General features: G+C 36.9%; 1 protein-coding gene across 8 annotated transcripts in view; it reads right to left on the reverse strand.

The window, feature by feature from the left end:
• Positions 1–6,601: 6,601 nt before the first annotated feature.
• SGCE (sarcoglycan epsilon) overlaps positions 6,602–24,023 on the reverse strand; it is a 71,275-nt gene continuing 53,853 nt past the window's right edge. For 2 of the 8 annotated variants that reach the window (XM_015468070.3, XM_015468052.3), the window contains 6 exons: positions 22,515–22,726; positions 21,558–21,584; positions 20,644–20,832; positions 9,999–10,042; positions 9,099–9,133; positions 6,602–7,113 (listed from right to left, as the gene is read on the reverse strand). In XM_015468070.3, coding sequence (XP_015323556.1) covers positions 7,063–7,113; positions 9,099–9,133; positions 9,999–10,042; positions 20,644–20,832; positions 21,558–21,584; positions 22,515–22,726 — 558 coding nt within the window. In that variant the 3' untranslated portion in view covers positions 6,602–7,062. 8 annotated transcript variants of the gene reach the window in all.

Raw genomic sequence — 24,023 nt, forward strand, 5'->3', positions numbered from 1 at the left:
TAGAAAGGTAGTTGCCAAAGACTGAGACAAGGGGGAGGAGAAATTAGTCTTTAATGATTATACAGTTTCAATTTTGGAAGATGACAAAGTTCCAGAAATCTGTTGCTCTACAACCTGAATACAGTTAACATGATTGAACTGTACAGTTAGAAACAGTTAAGATTGCAAATTTAATACTATGTGTTTTTTGTTATACAGTAAGAAGAAAAAACAAGATGGCCAGAACACTGTGTAAAAAATGTTCGTCTTTAATGGTAATCAAACAAATATTAATTAGCAAACAAACTTACAGGTTGCTGGGGGGAAGGATGGGTGGAAGGAATTGTTAGATAACTTGGAATCAACATGTACACACTACCATATTTAAAATGGATAACCAACAGGACCTAATAGCACAGGAACTCTGTTCAATGTTAGGTGGCAGCCTGGGTGGGAGGGGAGTTTGGGGGAGAATGGATACATGCATATGTATGGCTTAGTCCCTTTGCTGTCCACCTGAAAATATCACAATGCTGATAATCTGCTATACTCCAATACAAAATTAAAAAGAATTTTTAAAGAAGATTGCTTTGTAAATCTACACTCATTTTAAATGGTTGTAGGAAAGTACCACAATTTATTCAATCTCTCATTTGTGGTATTAAAAATACTTGCAAAATTTTGCTGCAATAAACAATCTTATGTGTAAAAATTATATATATTAATTAGAACCAATAGTAGCAATGAATATTATCATTATTGTCATCTTTGCCAACCAGCCTTTGCATGGATTAGGGTGTAAATTGACATTATCATCTTTTTGTTTTCTTATTGGAGTATAGCTTGGTATTGGGCTGTGTTTCCCTGGTGGCTCAGCAGCAAAGAATCTGCCTGCCAATGCAGGAAACACAGGTTTGATCCCTGGGTCAGAAAGATCTCCTGGAGAAGGAAATGGCAACCCATTCCAGTATTCTTGCCCGAGAAATCCCAAGGACAGAGGAGCCTGGTGAGCTACAACTCATGGAGTTGAAGAGAGTGGGACACAACTTAGCAACTAAATAAGAAACACAGTTTGGTCTTACCTTCTTGAAAGCATTTTGACAATTAATACATTAAATGTGGGGAAATAAAAAGTTACAGTGAAGTCCTAACTCCCAGCACCTCAGAAGTGAATTTATTTGGAAATAAGGTTGTTGCAGATGTAATAGTTAAGAAGTCACACTGAAATAGAGTCAGCCCTTAATCCGATTTGGTGTCCTTGTGAGAAGAATACAAAAGACACAGACTCAGAAGGAGAGAATGCCATGTGACGATAGAGAGTGAAGGGATGCAGTGCAAGGAAGGATGCCAAGATGGCCAGCAAACCACCAGAAACCAGAAAGAAGCAGGAAAGGATTCTCCCCTAAGGTTGTGGAAGGAGCATGGCCCTGCTGGCATGTGGATTTCAGCTGCTAGCCTGCGGAACTGTGAGACAGAAAATTCTGTTGTCTTAAGCCACCCAGATTTTGATACTATATTAGAGCAGCTTCAGGAAATTAATATAGTACTTAATCATTACATTATAGGGAGATATTTTGAGACTATGTAAACATCCTATTTTACTGCGGAGATAGAGAAGATGTGTGTGTGTACATATATACATCTTCATATTTTCTAGCTGTGTTCATTGGGAGGACTCAGAAGCAATGACACCCTAGAATAGCTAGTATCCAGATCTTGGTTTCTACTTAATTATCTATGATTCTTGTGTTAAACAGTTACCTCTGTGGTGGTTCCAAAATGATGATTTGCTAATGCCATCATTATCTTCTACATTAGCTGATATTCTACTGTAATGAGGCATTTATTCATTCATGCATGCACGCATTCACTCATTTTTTATCAGTGTAGATTCAGGGACTCTGATCTATAGTTTATAATATATTACTATACTAATTTTGTTACCCAAATGGTCCTATATACGGGCAGTGTGAGCCCCTTCCAGCTGGCTCCTGAATTCTCTTGGGTAAACCTCCATTATTCTTTGGACACTTAAAAATTTTCTGGCATAAGAAGGTGTTCTGGGTCCATTTTCATGCTATTTCATCTGATACAAATGCTAACCATGACTGGCATGTGATCATCTTTCCAATTTTATCTTAAATGTTTTCCCTTAAGATAGACCTATTTTCATCATTTAATCTAAGCACCTCCCTTCTTCATTCCCTATTGCAACACTGCTTTAACCTTCATAGCCTTTACTTATTAACATTAGATTAATTCCCTCAACAAATATTTATTTAACACCAACTAGCGCCAGTGTACTAGACTTTGTTTATTGTCTTTCGTAACATTATGTCCATCTTATTTACCAAGCGTAAGTCCATGCCCAGAACATAACAGATCCTAAATAAATACTCACTGAATGAATGAATGAAATGACCTGATACTAAATCCAATAAGAAATTTTGAGATGATTTGAGGGGGAAAAAAGGAACAGGGAAATATATTATTGTTAGACAAATTTATCTCAATCTTGCCTTATTGTTTTAGTACTTAATTTGCTTTAGACACATACATGGACCCCCAAATTTAGGCAATAAAAATAAACTTGTCATACAAAAGTCATTAAATATATTATTTATAAAATTACTGACTTAAGTCCACAGTACATTACTGAAAACTCTTGAGAAGAGGTATATTTTAATATTAAGATTCTTTAAGTGCAACTAATATAAGGTATGTTCCTTATATTATGTAACATAGTTAATAGGGTAAGGGCAATACCCTATAATAAATGTTAAACTTCCTATAGCAAAGACTCATACCAAGTAGGATTGAGAAGGATAAGCATTCCTTTTTGTTCAGGTCAAGTTCTATCATTAAATGGATTTTCTATGAAGCCATTTAAAAAATTGATATCTTTGGATTTGGAAATAGCAGATAAGGACTGTGAACTTAAAATCACGTATTTTTCTATAATAATTCAATGCAGTATTTCTCCAAAATGTGGTTTTTTTAGCTTGATTTTTATACCTAGGCAGTTTCTTTCTTGTCTTTAATCCCACTGAACTAAAAACGCTATTTGACAAATTAGGTCACCGGGATGGCAGAATTACTTCCCTGCGTATGTCCTTCATTTTCACACGTAGCTGTTAATCCATGAGCACTGGTCACATGCTGTGTCCAGTCCACATCTGTGGGACAGCGCTTGTGTTCACCACACCAGCTTTTCTTCCTGAGTAAACAGGAAGACTGTATTTCCCAGCGTCCATGACGATTATGTCTGGGTAATAAGATATTACCAGCCAGTAGAGTACACATAAGAGGGATAGAAGCCATTTCGAAGCCCATCTCTTACAAACAATCCACGAGACCTTTCGGCTTTAATTTCCTATTCCATAGAAGTCCTGGATATCATGTGTTCCAAATCATACATGCACAGAGCAAGGCTGACATAGGGGTGGTGGGCTCTCATGTGACTGAACAGTAAACTTTCACAGTGTTAAGACACAGATTTTGGGATGTGTTTGTCACATCAACACAATTTACAACGTAATCTTTTCCCTACATGAAAATCAATCCTATGTGAAAATCGAGGCATGAGACCTCAAAGATAGAGCAAAAACTGATCAGGCAATTCTCCCTTACATATGACTCTCATGTATACCACAAGTTAATTGGCATGTCCTGCAAGACTGTGGACTGAAATGTCAGCTAATAAGTACTAGTGATAATAATTGCCTTTAAACCCTGACTGTCAACAATCCTTGATCAAGACATTTTGCTAAAAGCTCATTCAGCTTTCTGAGTTTCTTACCTCCAGTGTCCATAGCATCTGTGAGCTGCTCTACCCCAGGTTTTTCTCCAGAGCACCAGCATCTCACCCAGCCAGAGCCCACCAGTGCAGGGGAGTTAATGCCCCGCCGAGCAACTCATCTACAAGATGGTGAATCGGTGAATGAAATGTCTAAACCTCTGTCACATGGTGGGAAAATTCCGAGGTTCATGCTACACAGTTCACTAGAGGATCCCAGTAGGACTGAGTTATGCTTTCCAGAATAGCCAGAGTCAATGACATACCCTTCATTGTCTTCCTAACCTCCTCAACCCTTTCTGCTTCTATACTCTGGCTTCCTGGGATTACCTCCCAAAATGAACGGCCTGTTCTGGGGAGAACCAAGCTAATTCACTACTTCTGTGCTGAATTTATCTATAAATTCAATCAGTTTCATTCCCAATTGGTTTATTAAAAAGGAATTATGTATTGTTTGAAAAGGATGCAAAAACAGACATTAGTCAAAACAGACAACAAACTAGTTATTGAGGGAACAGATTTCTGACCCAATAAAATCCACTTTTAAGGCTGGCACTTTTCTGTTTGGGCTTCTTTGATGTAAAATCCACACCAAAAATCATGTATTCCAGTACGTAGAGATTTATAGTCTTTAAATGGGAGCCCTAATCATTTCTTATGTCCATGGCATTGTTTTGAATTATAGTTTGTGTACCTATATAAGGTGCTTATTTTTTTATCACTTTTTTCCTTCAGTGAGCCATTTTTGAACCATTGATCCACATTTGTGGGTCATTACAAAGACCTACATTACATTTGTGGGTCTTTACATTGGGAATGTAAAGAAGTATCATAATGATCAGTTGGAGCCTCTGGAAAGTAGATGCTGAAATGGAATTGCAAGCTCAAATGTTTATTAGGACCAAAGCTGTGACAGTTAAGAGGGGATGGAAGCAGAAATGGGCAAGGAAAATCTTCAACCTCAGGGAAAATCTTCAACCCAATGATGGGAATCTGACATCTCTGAAAGGAAAGGGGGTGGAGAGGAAGCAGGATTGGGAAGGAGGTCATCTGACCACAACATACATCTGACAGTCACAGGCAATCCAATAGAAAGCTTCAAAATAAAGATTTCCCACTCCAGTATTCTTGTCTGGAGAATCCCATGGACAGAGGAGCCTGGCAGGCAACAGTCCATGGGGTCGCAAAGAATCAGATATGACTGAGCACACGTGCACACACACACATACACACACACACACACACACACACACACACACACACACACACCAGGCCCTAGGACTCAGACCGTGCTCAGTCATGGCTAGAGGGCAACTGCCCAGGAAGGCTCTGCCTTTGTTCAAAGGCCAAGAGCGGATCCTGAAGGTGCTAACAACTGGAAGCTCTCAGCTAACCACTCTCCTCGCAGCTGAATGGCAAATTCTTTCCTGAAAGAAGATCCAAGCAGCACGCCACCATCGCTGCCACGATATTAACAAATATAAACACCAATATGAAAACTACGTGATAAATTACCTATGATGAACTGCAGCCTATTAATGGAACATAAAGTGAGATGATCTAACCACGGAAATCCTTGTTGCCCATGTACAATCTTTTAAAACATGAGATTTGTTAATAACGTGGTAAGGTTTCAATAAAACATAAATAACATTTTAATTTTGTGAAATGTGAATAAGATACCATCCCTGCCTTTTTCTGTCCATTAGATTGTGGCGAACACTCAACCTTATGTACCCTACCCTTTTGCTAGCCATTGGAGGGAAAACTGTAACACAAACTGTAGCTGACTCATGAGTGCTCAGGGCTTCCTAGGTGGTGCTAGTGGTAAAGAATCCACCTGCCAATGAAGGGGACACAGGAGATGCAGGTTCAATCCCTGGGTAGGGAAAATCCCCTAGAGAAGGGAATGGCAACCCACTCCAGCATTCTTGCCTGGAAATCCCATGGACAGAGTAGCCTGGCAGGCTATAGTCTATATAGAGTTGTAAGAGTCAGACGTGATTCATGACTAAACCACCAACACCACATTCTCTGTTAAGTCCCAGGAAGGTGTGCCTGGGAGGAGAAGTTTCAATGTCAAGGACATGATAGAGTATGCCCCCCTAAGTGGAAGACAAGTCGTGGCACACAACACTGATGGGGAATCTTTTTGGATTCTCGAATCAGATTTACATAGCATTTGTGTACCTCTGAGCAATTAATTAATAGGTAATACAGAAATCTGCCCAGAGCAGATTAAGAGGAGATTTTCCAGATGGTCTAGACCACAAGGTTTCCCAGACAGCCTCTGAGCTTGTCTGATGGACGCACTGATCTGATAGTGTCCACGATGCAGGAAGCAGGCCAATATGTTATCAAGACACTCTGCTAAGCCTTGAAAGTAGTGTTACCACAGGAGATCCTGGGGTTTTGGAGCTACTTCATGTCATCATCAGCAGGCAACTGTTCTCTTTTTGAGCAACAACTCCTGGCATGCTTCTAAAACCAAATATGTGATTACAGAGTCAGGGTAAATATGCAGTCTGGGCGGCCCTTCATGAACTGTAGATCTGAACTGTCAGATCCAAAGAACCACGTTTACCCTACAACACTCCAAGAAGCAGTATATGAAAGAATAAGCTTTACGGGCCACAATGCTATTTAAGTAAATGTGTTACTTACTTGGAACACAAAAGCATACATTCATATATTACAGGAAGTGCTTAATAAAAATCTCATTAAATAAAGAATAAATAGGTGAACCTGTTCTTAGCAATAAAAGATTCCTACTTATACAGGAGGCTATCAAATAGTTTCTGAAGTAAATTTTGCCACACATCAGGCTTCATTAATAATATTTATTTTAAAGATCACTTTTTATCGTAACAAATATAAAGTCATCAATGTTTTACAAATTGTCAAAAATGCCTTAAGTACAAAAAAAATTAGTAAAATGAATGTTATATTGTATATTATTTGGTATATACTTAATACTGTCAACATGCATACCATATGTCAGAAAAGCTCATGCATTATTGGAAGAGAGAAAAAAATAAAAGTGCTATATTAAGACTTCCCAGGTGGCTTAAGTGGTAAAGAATCCACTTGCAATGCAGGAGATATGGGTTCAATTCCTGGGTCAGGAAGATTTCCTGGAGGAGGGTATGGCAACCCACTCCAGTATTCTTGCCTGGAAAACCCCATGGACAGAGGAACCTGGTGGGCTACATTCCATGGGGTCCCAAAGAGTTGGACACAATTGAGTGACTGAGCACTCACACACGCAAAAGTGCTATATTATCTGATTACAAATTCATCGCTTCGGTTAGTTTTCTTTCTTCAGGAATACCATTTACCTGCAATATGTAAGAATGAATATGAGTGTGAGTTAGACATGGACAACTTTTAGACTTTGAGCAAAACAAATTATAGCAAGGTGTAATTTTCTATCTTCTTAACATAATTATGTTGCATTATTTCTTTGCATTTGGTTTTCAACAACAACAAGAAAAAAAAGAGGAAAGTCTAAATTAGTCCTCTCCTTCCTGGAGAAGGAAAAGACTACCCACTCCAGTATTCTGTCCTAGACAATTCCATGGACTGTATAGTCCACGGGGTTGCAAAGAGTCGGACATGACTGAATGACTTTCACTCTTGGGTCAAAGTTATAATGTTTTATATTTCTCAAAAGGTATGGTCTGAAAATTCCTCCCACAATAAACAAAAAGAATGGGTTCTGAATGTGGGATGTATGACTGCATTGTTTAATCACAGCTCTTTAGAAAAAATCATGTGGGTAGAAAGGACAGAGAAAATGAGAGAATCTGAAGGGATGTCAGAACTGATGGCTTCGGCTGGTCTAAATGGTATTACTACTTACTGTCAGCTCTTAACTGCTCTATTATCTGAGCCAGTGCGTAAGTGCAGGATTACAACCCCAGCAGTTAGTTCATTTCTTAAAGTTCTCATGATCTTTTAAGAGAAAACAACTAACTAAAGAAAACAAACTTCAAAATATACTCTCCACTGGCAAATTCCATAGAGGAAGCTCAAATAAAATATCTTGATATCCAAGAGACAAACACTGTGCTTAAATTACCTTCATAAAGAAAACTGTGATACCAACATAATGCTTTGAGGTACTTGCAAAAAGCAAATTATGTAAACCCTGCACAAATGTTGTTGCCTCCTCGTGATACTAAGATAACCAGGATGGAGGGACAGCAAAGTTGTGCCCATGGAAATTTTGACACATCCATAGCACTGAATCTACACATGTGCACACAGAATGGAATAAAATTGATAAACTTTATTTTTTCATTCAAATGAATAGAAAGGGAGTAAGGAGTGTAACGTGCCCCTTTAGCTCTTCTCTCCAGGAGTCACAAGTCTATTTGGTGTTACATTTATCAGAGGAAGAAACACAACAATCTATCACAATTATAAAAGATGCTAGGGTGGTTTCTCTCCCTTTAGCATTTAGGTACTTTGGGGACTCACTGAAAACGAGAACAAGTCGAAAATAACCAAGAAGAGATGGTGCAAGAATATACCCCAAATAACAGAAAAATATAAGAAAACAAGAAGGTAATAGGCTATAGTGTTAACTAAAAAGGAGATGAAAGCTTTCCTGACTCAAGCAAAATGCTTGTTTCCCAAAACCTGTTTTAGAAAAATAACTTAGAAAATTAGGCTGAACAACCTAAAATCCCCCTAGGGAAACTCATTGGCTCTTATAACACTTGCTCAGGCATAAATTGTCTTTTAATTTGGAAATGGTGCCTATTACTAAAATGTAGCAAGCTAACAAGTCTACTTGCTAAAAATTTATGCAACTATTAAATAAATCTCTCTAACATCATATACTTAGGTTTCTTTATTTCCCCCAATGGGAGGGGAGAGAAGTAAAATCTAGATTTTGTATATATTCAAAAGAACTATTTACTATTTTTCTAGATATTATCTTCCTTCATTCCTTGTCTGAAATAATTAAGAAACAGAGGAAAGACATCTTAGGAGAGATTGAAGCCTATGAGGAAGAAGTTCTAGCATTTTCACTGTAGAAATACCCTTTTAAAATTTTATCTCTTGAAAAAAAGTCATGAAATTAGTGGTAGTAAGGACTCATTTATTTCTTTGCTCTTTAGGCACATTTATAGCAGTTTGTTCCTTCATCAATCACCTGAACACTCACACAATAGAATCACTGCATCAATATATTGAACAGTCTTGTTGAAACATGTTAACATTTAATTAAAACATAGCAATCAAAACTCTGGGGAAAATTCGTATAAACGTTATCTCATACTTAAAATCTGATGAACAACTTCATTATACTTGCCTCAAATCTTTGAAAAGTTGTCAAACGAAAATCTCCTTAAATTCCCCGAAAGCATTAATAGAGAAGATAATTTTTTGAATGAAAATATGCACAGATTTTCTATATGTGCCTAAAGTTTTAACGAGACTTACTTAATAGCTTCCCCACCACAATACCACTATTCATACTCAGAATTCCACATCCAACTTACAGTTTTAAAACTTCTCTTGCTTTTCCAAAAGAGCTACAAAGGCATTACTGGTTGCTTGGCAATTAGAACTAGGAATCAACCACTAATTAGAAGACAATCATGAATAAGTTATCTACTTGGTACAGAGATGAATGAAATAATTGGCTGTGGAATATTTTTAGGGACACTTGAAAGAAATAAACTTAAAGAAAGCAAGTCTTAGGGAAACAGGGAGAATTGTCCGCCATCTTGTTATTGGTCATGTTATAACAGCTTTTTAAAGCTGCATTAAAACCAGGCCAACCATTTTTCCTTTATCCCCCTGAAGCCTCACTGATTAGCCACAATGGTTTTCTTTTGTAAGAGTCAGTTTCAAGCTGCTCACTTACTGAGACAAATCCTGGAAGCATCCAAGCTAAGAATCTTTCATACCAAGGGGAAGAATAGGGAGCTTTGCTGAAGGAAGGGGATTTTATTCAGCCTTCCTTAATTAGACAGGACCTCCATGGATGCTTTTGCTTTAAGATCATTTACGCTGTGTTTATCACTCTGATGCCAATCTATGCAATAATCTAAGCTATTATCCTGAGGTTCTAACTCTGATTAAAGAATGACACGACTGTTTTGCCTTACTTGGTAGAGCTAAAGCTTCATAAATTATCTACTACTAAACAATCTTTTAATCTATTAGCTTCATTCATAAACATCAACTTACTATTTTTAGTACTCACCTGTAGTCTGCTGTTGGGGAATCTGAGTCTGATGTGGCAAGTTCCTAGAAATGATTAACATTTTTTAGTAAAACTGTTTTTATTCACACACATGTAAACAGAGAGCAGGCACATTAGAATGAAAAACTTCATAGCTAGAAAGGACCCCAGAAATCATCTAATCCAGCACAAACATGGTCCCCCAACCCTCACAAGTTTATGGATGAGGAAACCGAGGTCTGAGAAAGATGAATAATAACAATATTTGATAAGATTCAGGGAGTTTCTGCTACCTGTTAAATTTTATCTCATGAGAACACAAGGAGGTAGGTATCAATATTATTTTTCCCAACTTACAGATGAGGAAGTAGGCCGAGGTTCAAGGCTACATAGCTAGGAAGTGGTAGATAAAGATGTGAACACAGGGACTCCTGGCTGCGTGCCTAAAACCTGTACACTTTCAGATCCAGGTCTAGATCACATGTACACACTCACAGAACAACATGTATCACCATCTTCAGTCACTGTGCCAAGTCCGTGCTCCTCCCTCCAACTTCCAGGAAATGACACTGGCTATCCTCCAGCTGGACAAGTCAAAAGTACAGAAATCCTCACTGACTCTCCCCCCTCATTCAGTCCCCACATCCAATCACTTGGGAACCCTTCATGAGTCTCCTCAGTCTCCTGTGAATCTGTTCACATCTCCCCATCTCTACTGCTGCCTTGGTGGAAGCCATCACCATTTCTCATTTGGGTTTTTGCAACTGGTCTGAATTGTTTCCTCATTCCCGTTCTTGTTTCCTCATCACTTACTGTGCACGTTGCAGCCAGACGATCCTCCAAGGCACAAATCTGACTATGTCATTCAAATGAACACATTTCATTATTTCCTTATACCTACCTGTGAATTAAGTTTCAAGTTTCTTAGTGTGGTGCAGAAGTCCAACCCAACATACCTAGCTCCTATATGGAGCCCTCCCTGCACTGCTTGAAACGGAACCACCACCACCATGGCCTCTGTGACCTCTTGCCGCCAACTAGCCCTCATTTATCCTTGCAAACTCAACCCAAAATTTGTTAGAGTGGCCTCTTGTTACTCCCATAATTTAAAGTATCCCACAAGGAATGTTAATTAAAATATTTAACTTATTACTTTTAATTTAGAAAGTAACATCTCAAGTACCACCTCTTCTATGCCTCTGTCCTCTCCAGGCATTCCTTCCCCAATTAGGTTACCATTCAGCATGCTTTCATATACATGTTCTCACTGTACTTCTCCTCACTTAATATTTAATTGCCCCAAAGTGCCTTAACAATAAGAATGTTCCTATTTTGTATAGTACCCCTAGCAGTAAGCATACAACGTTTGAATGAACACATACAAAAATGAAGATACTTAAAAAGATTAATGTAACGTGCATGTTCACTGACACACATTCACCCACTCATTTTCATATTTTGATATGAAAACTAGTTTACAAAAATGTACAGTTTAGATTCCGTGTAGAAGAAATTCTAGGAGTCAATAGGGCTTAGATTTTAAGCCAGGGATTTTCAAGGTTTTTTTGTTTCTCTTCAGGAATGGAATTCCTTTTAATTGAAATCTTAAGCAGAACTCTTGATGTACAAAAGAGATAAATGTGAGGTTGCCTGGGTTGAAACAAGGGAGCCAGGAATGCCGTCTCCTTTGTTTCCTTTGCCTCTCATGCTGGCCCCTAAGGCATTTTAAAGAAACCTCCAAGAAACAGAGTTTGAAAACCACTGATCTGAATCATTTCAGCCAGGCAAATATTATGCTCCAAATACAAGGGCCTAAACTGGAAAACAGGACATGCTAGTTAAACATTGTTTAAACTCTTAAACTAATCCATAGGAATGTTAATGACCTCAAGTGATTTTTTTTAAAAAACTTCTATTCTATTTAAAAGATATGGTTAAGGAAATAAAATCAAATTTAATTCAGTTTGAAAAAGTTACTTTATAATTCATCTCAATAATCACATTCTTTTTTTTTTTTTGCTATTACCTATCAGCCCTATTTATCCTTGTGAGGTCTCAAGGAGTATTTTTCTTTGTTTATTCTTTCAGTACTTCACAAAATGTATTTGTAAATGCTTTTGATCACAAAAGTAAAAAGATGAATTTACAAATCACGGAAAGGACATTAAGTTATAGATTTAAAGATGGAAGAACAAACATCTTTACTACCAAAGTCAAAAATGTAATTTCATTGGCATTTGGGAAGGGGATATTTGCCCCTTCAAGAGGAAACAAGAGTTTTGTTTTAACATCTTAGGTACAACTAACTTTGGGTCTATTCTACATTGGAAACAAATACAATATACCTTACACACACACACACACACACATCCTCATTTCCTATCATCTCTAGCTCTATTTACCTTTGATGGATTAAATCAATATATTTTGACAAAACAGAGACACCAAATAGGACAAAGAAAATCTCAAAAACCCTAGATAAAGATAACCAAACTCAGAAATCAAGCTGTGAATGACGTGGCTGCCGCCCACTCCCACCCCACACACTGGTCAGCCCTCTTACCCTTCTGTGGAGCACAGTTTTCAAATCATAGATCTGAGTCGATCTATACCCTGTAATTTCTTCTCTAGCCATCATTTTTTCCCCTTCTTCTGCTACAACTTTCTAAATAGCTATGGGGTTGGTTAGGTTTGAAGAGAACTGATTAGTTGAGAAAGTGCCACACACAAATAAGCAAAAAATTGAGAGAAGTATGAGCAACTGTGTGTGCTACATTGGTTTAGAGATTTAAAAGTATCTGCAGCGTGTGTTCCAGTTGGTTAATGATGTACATATGCTCCTTGCAACTTCAACGGAAACTTACATGAGTTGCATATATGTAAGCACAGTGTGTACAAAAAGGTGCTCAACAAAAAATTTGTGGAGATTCAACCTCCTCTGTCTCCAAGGTGTATACACATACCTGATTTTGTGGTTGTCCAAACTTGTGGCTACGTGTGAGCCTGTGAGTGTTAATATACCTATGATGGGCATATTTGAAGTACCTATTTCATTTAAAGGCGGAAGGGATACCTCATAAGAGCGCTGCTTAAAGCATACTGAAAAAATGCCCCACTACTGACTTCGCTATAGCTGAGCAGAGAATGCAGTAAGAAAATGGAAACGTTTTCATCTTTGGTGAAAGCAGGTTGCTAAAGGCAATTAGACAGGAGAGTGGGGTCTGACTTCAAATAGAAGTCCTATAATCCTTCAAAGAAAGGACCTTTATAAAGTCATAAGACTATTTAGAATAATTAAGTTATTAAAGGACGAACAGAAAGATTGTTATGGGTAAACTGAACTATGTAGAGAAAAGATTTACAAAAACTGTAATTCTCTGAATTATCAGCATTAATTATTTTCTATTTTACTACCATTAATTACAGGTATTTAAATAGAAAATTATGTAAATTAGCTATTGCACAAACTCTATCCTTTAAGATAGCAAAGGTAATAACTTGCAAATTAACAAATAAGTGATTTAGGGGGAGTACACAATCATTTATTATTTGTATAACCATTTTAAAGTAATTTGATGTTCTTGGATACCCCGTAGAGTTATTCTATGAGTAAGGTTGAGGATTATCAACTCATTATATTCCCACTTGCTTGAAGACCCAGAGCAAAGAAAGGTTAAGTGATTTCTATAAAAGCCACAGAATCTGTGCCAGAGTTGAAAACAAATGACATTAGTTTAGTACGGGGAACACAAAACAGTTCTCTTGTGAATTAGTATGGATTCATTTAACAATACGAAATAGTAACATCTTTGGGGCATTTCTCAATTATCAACAAAAACTGGTATTACCAAACCTTAAATTTTCTACAAATTCTTTTCTACAGAAATGCTGATTTGGGTCCTATGACTACTTTTACTAAGGAATCAAGTCATTATTTGGCTCAAAGAAGGAAGGAAGGACACAAAGAAATTGGAAACATCACCACAATTTTAAATTTCAAGATCTAATTTTAGTTAAAATCGATGTAGAATATACATGCAATATAAAGAAGAAAGGCGATATTTGTTTATTTTAGGTTTTTCCCTCCTACTTTTATAAAGCCAAAAGCAAGTCTACCACAAGTTTAAAATGGAGTCAAAATCACTAGAATCAAAACCCATCAGAGAGATATACTTATTGCTTTTAGTGTATCCTTGCTGAATTTTTTAAAAAGTCAATGGCTCTGACATATCCTTGGCTGCTTGACACTTCTTGTCAACAAGAAATTATTATCTTCATCTCCAGAAAGTCTCTTCAACTGATAATAACTTTTATTGAAACCTAATTTTTTATTTATGGAATTTTACCATGAAGTTGGTTCTCACTAGTACCCAAGGGAAGACAAATGGAAAAATACTTTAGGTAAAAGCAAAATGATTAGTTACTAAATATCTATAATTAGAAGACTTAATTCTACTTTTATACTGTTAATTTGTAAAAGATTAAACACAACCTACTTCCTGTTTTGAGGGAGACCCAATCACCCCAGATTAGGTGTTACGTTTAGCATAATGAATAAGGAAAATTTTGGTATAGCCAAGTAAAATCTTCCTGGAAAATGTCTGGATTACCTTCCCTTATCATTCCTTACATAAACTCTTCATTGAAGATGCCTCCCATGAAGGAAAAATCAACTGATATTGATGTTGGTATAAGAAAAAGATAATGAGGAGGCAGATCTACCCCAAAAAAGACTGCATGATACATTATAAATTTAAGAATAAATCCTTTTTTAGAAAATTGAATATTGGGGAGCCTCTGGTCAATGCTGTCCATAAAACTGCAAAGTGAGTACAATTTCCTGGGTGGTTTTTATCCTTTCAAGGTTTACCATTTCTCCATCCCATTAAGACATCATTTTCTAGTCATCACTCACCTCTCACTTCTCCACACCATCCCCTTCTGCAATTTAAGGGAGTGTGAAAGCAGAGAGGTTGATGGGCACAATAAACTCACTAAGCCCAACAGTCTAGACTGCCACATGTTCTTTCGCACAGACCCCTCAAGGGGAATTAGGAGAAACTGTTCCCCTCCCACCACCCTCAGCAGAAATGCCAGAAAACCTGAATCCTAAAATGGAAGCACTTCAAATATTTAAAAGCTGGGATTCCCAATTTTATTTTTCCTGCTCCACCATAATACACCCTAGAAGCAGGGCCCTGGGATCTGTATTGTTAAAGCCTCACAGGGGAGTGTGGCCTCAAACTTGGTTTGGGAATAACCAGGCTAGATTATCTCTCAATAGTCCTTTTAGGACCTAAAATTCTATGCCTTGGAATCTGACTTTCTTAATTTAAATTACTGTGTGTTAGTCGCTCAGTCATGTCTGACTCTTTGTGATCCCCATGGACTGTAGCCTGCCAGGCTCTTCTGTCCATGGGATTTCCCAGGCAAGAATACTGAAGTGGGTTGCCATTCCCTTCTCCAGAGGATCTTCCTGACCTAGGGACTGAAACCGGATCTCCTGCATTTCAGGCAGATTCTTTATCATCTGAGTCACCAGGGAAGCTCATAATTTAAATGAATATAAAAGCTTACTTATGGGGCCTGGCGTGCTGCGATTCATGGGGTCGCAAAGAGTCGGACACGACTGAGTGACTGATCTGATCTGATGAGATTCATCGTGTGTGCTAAGCCACGTCAGTCGTGTCTGACTCTTAGCAACCCTATGGACTGTATGTAGTCTGCCAGGCTCCTCTGTCCGTGGAATATCTCCAGGCGAGAATACTGGAGTGGGTTGCCATGCCCTCCTCCCGGGGATCTTCCTGACCCAGGGATCGAACCTGCGTCTCTTATGTCTCCTGCATAGGCAGGCAGGTTCCTCACACATCAGTTAAAACTATATTATATTTTTGATATTATGTCTTTGGTAAGAAACATAACATCTAATCACAAAAATGATTCTTTGGGCAAAGAGAATTTACTCTTATTTTTAAGTTTTTTTTTTTTTATGTGCACAATTTTTAAAGTCTTTATTGAATTTGCCACAACATTGCTTCTGTTTCATGCTTTGGTTTTCTGGCCAAGAGGCATGTGGGATCTTAGCTTCCCAACCAGGGATCAAACTTGCACCCCTTGCACTGGAAGGGGGAGTCTTAACCACGGACCACCAGCAAAGTCCCTAAAGCAAACTGACTTTTAAGAATTACTTGAGAGTGTGCTTTCTAGCAATAAATTGTAATAAGTCAGGAAACTGCTTTTAGTGGAAAAAATTCTTCCTATTAACGGTCACATATTCACTAAGCTACAAAGACAAGCTGTTAAACACAGATGTAAGAAGTCTGACTATACTTCAGGGTGGGGGACATTTTACAGAAGACCTGACCAGTGCTCCTCAAGACTGTCAAGGTCATGAGAAACAAGGAAAGTCTAAGACACTGCCTAGAGCAGAAGAGACTAAAGAGATATGCCGATTATTCTGTCCTAGACAGAATCTTGGAGAAGAAAAAGCTCATTGAGGGAAAAACTAGTGAAATCTGGGCGGGGGTTGGGGGGAACAGTCTGAAGTCTGGTTAATAGTAAAGCAGAAATGTTGGTTTCTTGGGCTTCCCAGTTGGTGCTGGTGGTAAAGAATCTGAGTGCCGATGCAGGATACATAGGAGATGCAGGTTGAATCCCAGGGTCAGGAAGAAGCCCTTGGAGGAGGGCATGACAATCCACTCCAGTATTCTTGCCTGGAGAATTCTATGGACAGAGGAGCCTGTGGGCTACAAAGAGGTGGACGTGACTGAAGTGACATAGCACGCATGCGATGTTGGTTTCTTAGTTGTGACACATGTATTATGGGACAGTAAGACGTTAACAACGGGAGAACTGTGGTGGGGGCACCTTTGTGAACTCTGTATTATCTTTGCAACTTTTCTGTACCTTTTAAATCAGTCCAGAATTAAAGTTTATTAACCAATAAAGACACCGGGGCTTCCTAGGTGATGCAAGTGGTAAAAAAAAGTCTGCCTGCCAATGCAGGAGACACAAGAGATGTGGGTTTGATCCCTGGGTCGGGAAGATCCCCTGGAGAAGAAAACGGCAAACCACTTCAGTATTTTTTGCCTGGAAGATTCCATGAACAGAGGAGTATGGTGAGCTACAGCCCATGGGATGGCAAAAGAGTCAGACACAGCTAAGCACACACGAACAATAAAGACATTAGCAAACATCAAATAAATATGCTTTATATTTCTATACATGTAATAATTTTAAGCTCATCTGTGCTGTCTAATCTGAAAAGGAGAAGGAACAGAAAATAACTTCCTTTCTAGCAAGTCCCGTGTCTCTGGACCTGCTCCAGTTACCCTTTCTACTATCTGTTCAATCACATTGCCTGTAGCCTGAATCAGAAATCCTAGAGGTCAATGATCACAGCATCTATCGCTGACTTGCTATCAAGACTGGTAAATAATCTAATCCTGGTTTTGACCTGATTTAAAGTCTCTTATCCATACCTCAATTTTATTATCTGCCAATGATTAAACATTTTTTACTATCTAATTTAAGGGGCCAGTCTGGAGTCATATGAAGCCTTCTACCAAAAAGAAGGTTGTATAATTGATAAGTGACAGTGGCAGCATCCCCATTACACAGCTTTCTCTAGACTGCAGTGCTACAAGGCTTGCTATACATCAGACTGACTTCTTTAAAAGACCCAAACAGGCTTCTATGCAGCTCTGAAGAAAAGCTTTGAACGTTCTTAAGCCTTGCTTAGAAGTCAACATAAACGTGCAACCCTATCTTATGCCTAAATATTTCTGATGTCAAATCTGAAGAATAAATACAAAATGATGTAGCTATCCACATTATGAACAATAAATTCAGTACAGTCAGTATGCCTATGTGAAGATGAAACTCATGCCCTTTTAGAAAAAGTTTAATAAATACCAGGCAGCTCTATCCAAGAATATACCTGGTTATCAAGTTCTGTAATGCCTCATCAAATATAATATCTCATTTTAACACTGAGAATTTAGTTTGATCCAAATGACCAAAATATTTATGTATGTGTGTACCTGAGCTGAAACAAACCTTCAAAAACAGGTTAGGAGCAAAAACTGAATTCGCATAAAGGACAATTGTGATGAACCCGATACAATAAATTCCCTATTTTCTGGCATGGTTGGAAAATGAGGTTAATCACATATTCTGGCTTATAGAGAGTTACCATAGAGACCATGCACATATTATCCATTTCCAAGAATAAAAGAAAGATAATATACACTCAACACCGAAACTACATCGAATGTAATTTAATTTTCCTCTGATGAGTCAGACGCACTTGATGATCTTGCAGTGGCTCAGAATAATCATTGTGAACATCATCAATTATCTATGTACCCTATTTATATAGAAGTGCTAGTTAATGGACTTTTTCCATTAGCAGAAATATGAATAATATAAAGGTTTTCTGGACTTAACAATACATGTATGGTCAAATTGTTGCAAGTTCAATAAAATAATCTATTGCATTTGCAAATAGGGAGATCTGATCAACATAATGACAGTCTTGATGGGGTTATGGAAGGACCAGGAAGATGCATTTATTTATAAACTAGACAGGAAATTTTATTTTACTTGGGTATTAGTAGCAACACTGTCAAATCCTAGTCACAGAGAATCAAAATAAAGCTTAAGGAGTTATCCTTATTCTCAACATATATAGTTAGAAAGCACATCTAAAAAATGACCCAGCCTTTTATCCTCCCTTAAAGTTTTACTGACTTATTGTAAAGTCACATTCAATTTCCCCTATTCATTGTAATGAATATTCTTCTCTTCTAAAATTTGACAGCACTGTTATTTTGTCAGTAGAAGATTCCCAAACTTCGTTCTTTACCTCTTCTGATCCTTTCCCATGGATTCACAGGGCATATTAACACACTAAAGGCTCTGAGAACTCCCCCAGTTTAAACCAAAAAACAAAAAGTCCTGTTTCTCAAATTTATGTGACTGCTTCTTTTTTGAAGATATATATCAACCTTTGAAGAACAGGTATTGACATTTACTAGCATTCTTAGGGAAAGAATGTGAGAAATAGAAACTTTAAAGAATTCTTCAATTCTTTTCAGTTTGAAAATGAACAATAAAGCTGTTCATAATTTCTCCTGTCATCTAAGAAAGACAGGAGAGATTGCAAAATTGTGAACTATTATAATATTCTTGGATACTGTAATATTCAACATTCTTGAATTTCCTAATTTTTCTCAACGGCTTCTAATAATCCTAAGAAAGAGGTTTCACAGTGACCCCACTAACCATTTGAGGACATAAAAATCCATCAGTTCCGTTCAGTACAACTCGATTTTGTGAAACTTTAATATTTATATCAATGATAGAATATTGTTTCCAAAACTCAAACTTTTAAACATATGCCATTTTCCCTACTACTAATAGATTGAATCAGTTACTCACAGACACACACATACACACACGTACACACAAATACATACCTTGGCCTATTCAATAATAAGAGCATACTGCTAGAGGACTTCCGGAAAATATTCATAATACTTTTAAGAGTTTCATGCTCTACTGACTGAGCTAGCTAGGCACGCTTTCATAATACTTTTAGATTGGCAAAATCTTTTGATAAATTTATAGTTTGTCTGTACTCCTCATATTAATCACTATTTAATCTTCAAATTACCACATGTCATTTACATGGCTGTAAAACAAGCATTTGCAAAGTAAAAATGTACCCAATATGCTGTTCAAATAAATCTCTAACCAGTAAGAGGTTACTTTTATATCCTATCCTAATATCTATGTGTGAGTATCTCTGTATGTATGTATGTCTGTGTGTTTGGGGGTGAGAGGGATAGATATATTCATTCTATTTACAAAAGTCAACTAAAAAAGAGAAGACTCTCAAAAGTAAACTGTGACTTCCTTAGGGAAACTGAATTTAACCCATTTTAACATATGTTTAAAAAAGTAAGAGTCGTGTTCTTCGAAGTAAATGACACTTTCACCTACAAGTTCTTTACACTAAAACAGAGTTTCTAGATATATCATGGGTTCTCAGGAACAAATGGGCAATCTCCTCAACTAATTTCCTCTACACCTACCCCTTACAAAGGTGTCCTCCAAGCTTTTTGACCACAGTCCTTCTAGCACAACAGAGAAGGTCTGTACTAAAGTGTCTTTACAGCCAAAATTGGAACTATTCATTTTGATATATAAGAAAATCATTTTTAAAAAAACCCCAAACCTTAAAAACCCTGAGGCAAAAATTTAGATTAAATAGCTCTCTGGTAAGAACATTAAACAACAGGTTAACAGAACCAAATAATTCTAATAATAGCTTTAAAAAACAATCAATTTGCTATGCTTTAGGATATGCCTCTCTTTTCACAGTTATCTCATCTTTGAGCAAGCATATGTGAGTTCATTCATTGTGCTAACATTAAGGTGAATGTCATCTTGTTTAGACTAGTGAAGGAAAAAAAAAAATTTCCTCAAAGTAATTTTATGTATGTGCCGTGGGGTTAGGATCTACACTATCAGTGTTCTTTGGGTACTTTTCTCCTCCAGTTATAAACAAACAAATGCAACCATAATGAAGAGCTCTGGTCTTGAAAGACATTAAGCAGATACATTCATGCATTAATAGTGACGATTCCAAGTGGACACTTACTGCTGCGTTTGCATCAACGGCATATTGGTGCTCTCATAATTGTCTGTGTGTAGAGGGGGTATGATTTCTCCAGTCACAGGGTGAAATACAGGAAGTGTGGACAGGGGCCATGCTATCTCTCTGTTCTTGGACATGTCACGAAGCTCTTTGGTGGATTTCTGAATAGCACTATGATGGACCAGTTGGATGCTAGGTCAAAAAGAAATAAAACAACACAGATTTAAAATCACATATTAGCTCCACAGATTATCAGTTTGAAAAAGTTACAAAATCTTTTTTTTTTTTTAAATAAGAAGACATTATTGCACTTTGGGCATTCTACAAGTTATTTCAGAAAAAGATAAGTTTCACATACTTTTAACAACAAAACTGAAAATTAGAAACTAACTTTTAAATAAATGTTATTTCTCGTTAAACTAAGCTATAAAGCACTGTGTTAATATTACAGCCCTAGGTAGCAAACTACTATTCTATTTAATCTCTATGATTAATATAAAACTACCATAGCTTTTATACTGTTGCTTCTGATGGGGCATTTATACATACTCACATAAGTTTCATTTTATGGTAGGTTATTACTGTAGATTCAGGAATACGTGTATGAAAGGTCTTTTCATCTGTTCTCTGGTTTATAGAAATGCAGATTGGGAAATCACATAATATAAATGGCAAGTTAATATTCTGAACCTGAAATATTTTAGGTTTAATTTTTACCTATATAATCTTAGTTTTCACATCTTTTTTATTCTCTACCCCTCCTAAATTTTTCTATTTAGAAAGCAGCTTTCACATGTATGAAATAAACTATGAAAGATGATGAATGAAAAAAAAGCATGACACATGTATGGCGCGTGATGAGCAACTGAGACATGAGAAAGAAATGACAAGAAAATAACAGGAAAGAAGACACTTACTCTGGTGTTTGCATGTTTCTCTTTTCCCTAGAAACAAAACAAAATTTATGAATTAAATAATAGCATTGAAATTTGGAACATTAAGACTATATGCGCACAGATCTCGCATGAGGTGGAAATGCTGACATTGTTACTATTAAATGCAACCAGGCAGCATTTGCCAGCAGGTTTATGACATTACTTGGATGAATACACACACAGAAATGGAATACTGATGAGAAACACAGGAAAAAATGGGAAAAAATGGAGATTAAGCATCGAGCTCTTGGAAATAAATTCTATGACATAATGAAATCAGGCTACATGAAAAAATGGAAGAATTTGTTACTTGCTGCTTTATTAATATTTTATCATTTGCTTTGTCACCCTGACTTCCAGATAATCTCGGGAGGTTATTTTAATTGACACAGATGTCCTGAAAGCACTAACTATTCATGAAGTGAAGACTCATTGCTCAAATTATCATTTTATTTTCATTAATTTACTCCTAGGTTTATATATATCTACATAGGTACTTTTAAACATTTAGGTTGTACTGCCCTGCTTGACATCCAGAAAAATTCCAAGAAGAAATCTTAACCATCATTTCTGATCAAACTGAGACTGAGACAATTTATTTAAAGTGCAATTACCATGTCAATAGGTTCCACAGTCTCTGCTTACACAGGACGGCTTATATAACCAAAATAGCTAGCCTCAATTATCCTTGGGACTGTTTTGGCGGTATGAGTTTACATTTAGCCTTAATCATTTTTGAATATAATAATTACAACCTCTAGTTTACTAGACTCAAAACTATTTTAATTCATTTGAAAGGAATAAAGTACTGTAGTTTGACTTGAACAAAATTTCATTTACAAGGTGTTTTATGAGCTAAATGAAACTTGGGTTTTAATGGAATCTTATATATTATCTTAGCAGTTCTATACTCTTTTATTAGTGTTTTAAAGTACTCACACTCCTTCCCGTCGGCAGCACATGATATAAGCGAGTATTAGAAAAAGGACCAGTGCTACCGCCGAGGGCACAGCCAGGGTAACTAGGAAATCCGTGTAATAGTCTCTGCTTTTCAAAGAGTCAGAAGGGGGTTTGTACTCTCCACCATCAGGCAAAATCCCTTCTCCACGAATCACTTCCTGATAGGTGGACACTTGCTTTGTTCTGTCAACCTGATACAAAAGAAGATAATTACACATGAAATTAATAGTTGCAAATATTATGACAGCTTAAGATCTAGACATACCAAGACAGACTAATTTCTAAAAAGCAACCTTTCCTGATTACTTTATCACCTTGAACTTGCAATTATTTATGGAAACTAGGAAGAAGTAATAAATGAAAGTTAACAAGTTAAAAGTTTATATTGGCCTTTCTAGGTCCTTCCTACAACATATATACATACATATATATGTACACAAAAAATGTGTACACGTGTATGATTGTTCTTTTTCACTTTACTTCCCCCAAAGCAAAAATCCTCCACATGACTATGCATACTTCTTGTTTCTTAGTGACAAATCTCTAGTGCAGATGTCAACAAACCGTCAACTGACTGATAACCAGTATGCAGGTATGGTTTCTAAGGTTAGTGAAAGGGAGTCAAAAAAGAGAGGGAGAGAGACACTTTCTAAATGCCTACAACTTTGATCCTCTGCCATCCAGCAGACAGGAGTCATTTTTAGGAAAAATAAACTATTTTCCTTAAAAATAATTTAAGGAACATTCAATGCTATTGCTTCAGTAAATTCTATCCCAGGCACAAAAAATGTATAACACTTGTACTATATTAATTTACCTCCACACTAACTGAATTGCTTTCACTAAGCTGCATTTAATTATGCTAAGGGTTTTATTGAAGGACACAATAAAACAGCCATGTGAAATTTGTTACTACATTTGTTCCCTGCCTTAAAAAATATTGGGGAGAATTATCTGCAGCATTTTTCAGTATCCTCGCCCTTAAACACCACTTGAAGAATTTTGCTACTGATATAGTGCTAGGATATCTTTTGCCAAGGAATTGATGCTCTGCCTCCTTTAAGAATGAGAACTAAATAACAAATTAACTTCCTCATTTTACCAGGGACATTAGGAAGCTTATTGTCAAACCTGACCTTAGGCTTTATGTTTTGGTAAAGTGCAGGTCCTGATTTTCCAGTTCTTTTATATTTGCTCTATTATGCTTATTTATCTGACTCTTATTTAAGCGTCTTGAAATCTTCTGTGGTAAGATGTAACCAATACATACATACATGCAAAAGAAAAAAACAAAAATTCCCAACCTTTCTTTTTATGCAGTCTCACCACAGAAAATGCAGTCTTCAAAGCATGTCATTTTTAAACCTTTAGAAATTAGATAATTTTCCTAACCATGAATAGTGTACAGCTCAAGCACAGGTAAAATGGTATCTCTAGGGCTCTCTGTCTGCTGCTTTGGTGAGAGGGATCTATTTAAGTTATGACTGC

This window comes from Bos taurus, chromosome 4 (genome assembly GCF_002263795.3).
Source record: "Bos taurus isolate L1 Dominette 01449 registration number 42190680 breed Hereford chromosome 4, ARS-UCD2.0, whole genome shotgun sequence".
NCBI classification, from domain to species: Eukaryota; Metazoa; Chordata; class Mammalia; order Artiodactyla; family Bovidae; genus Bos; species Bos taurus.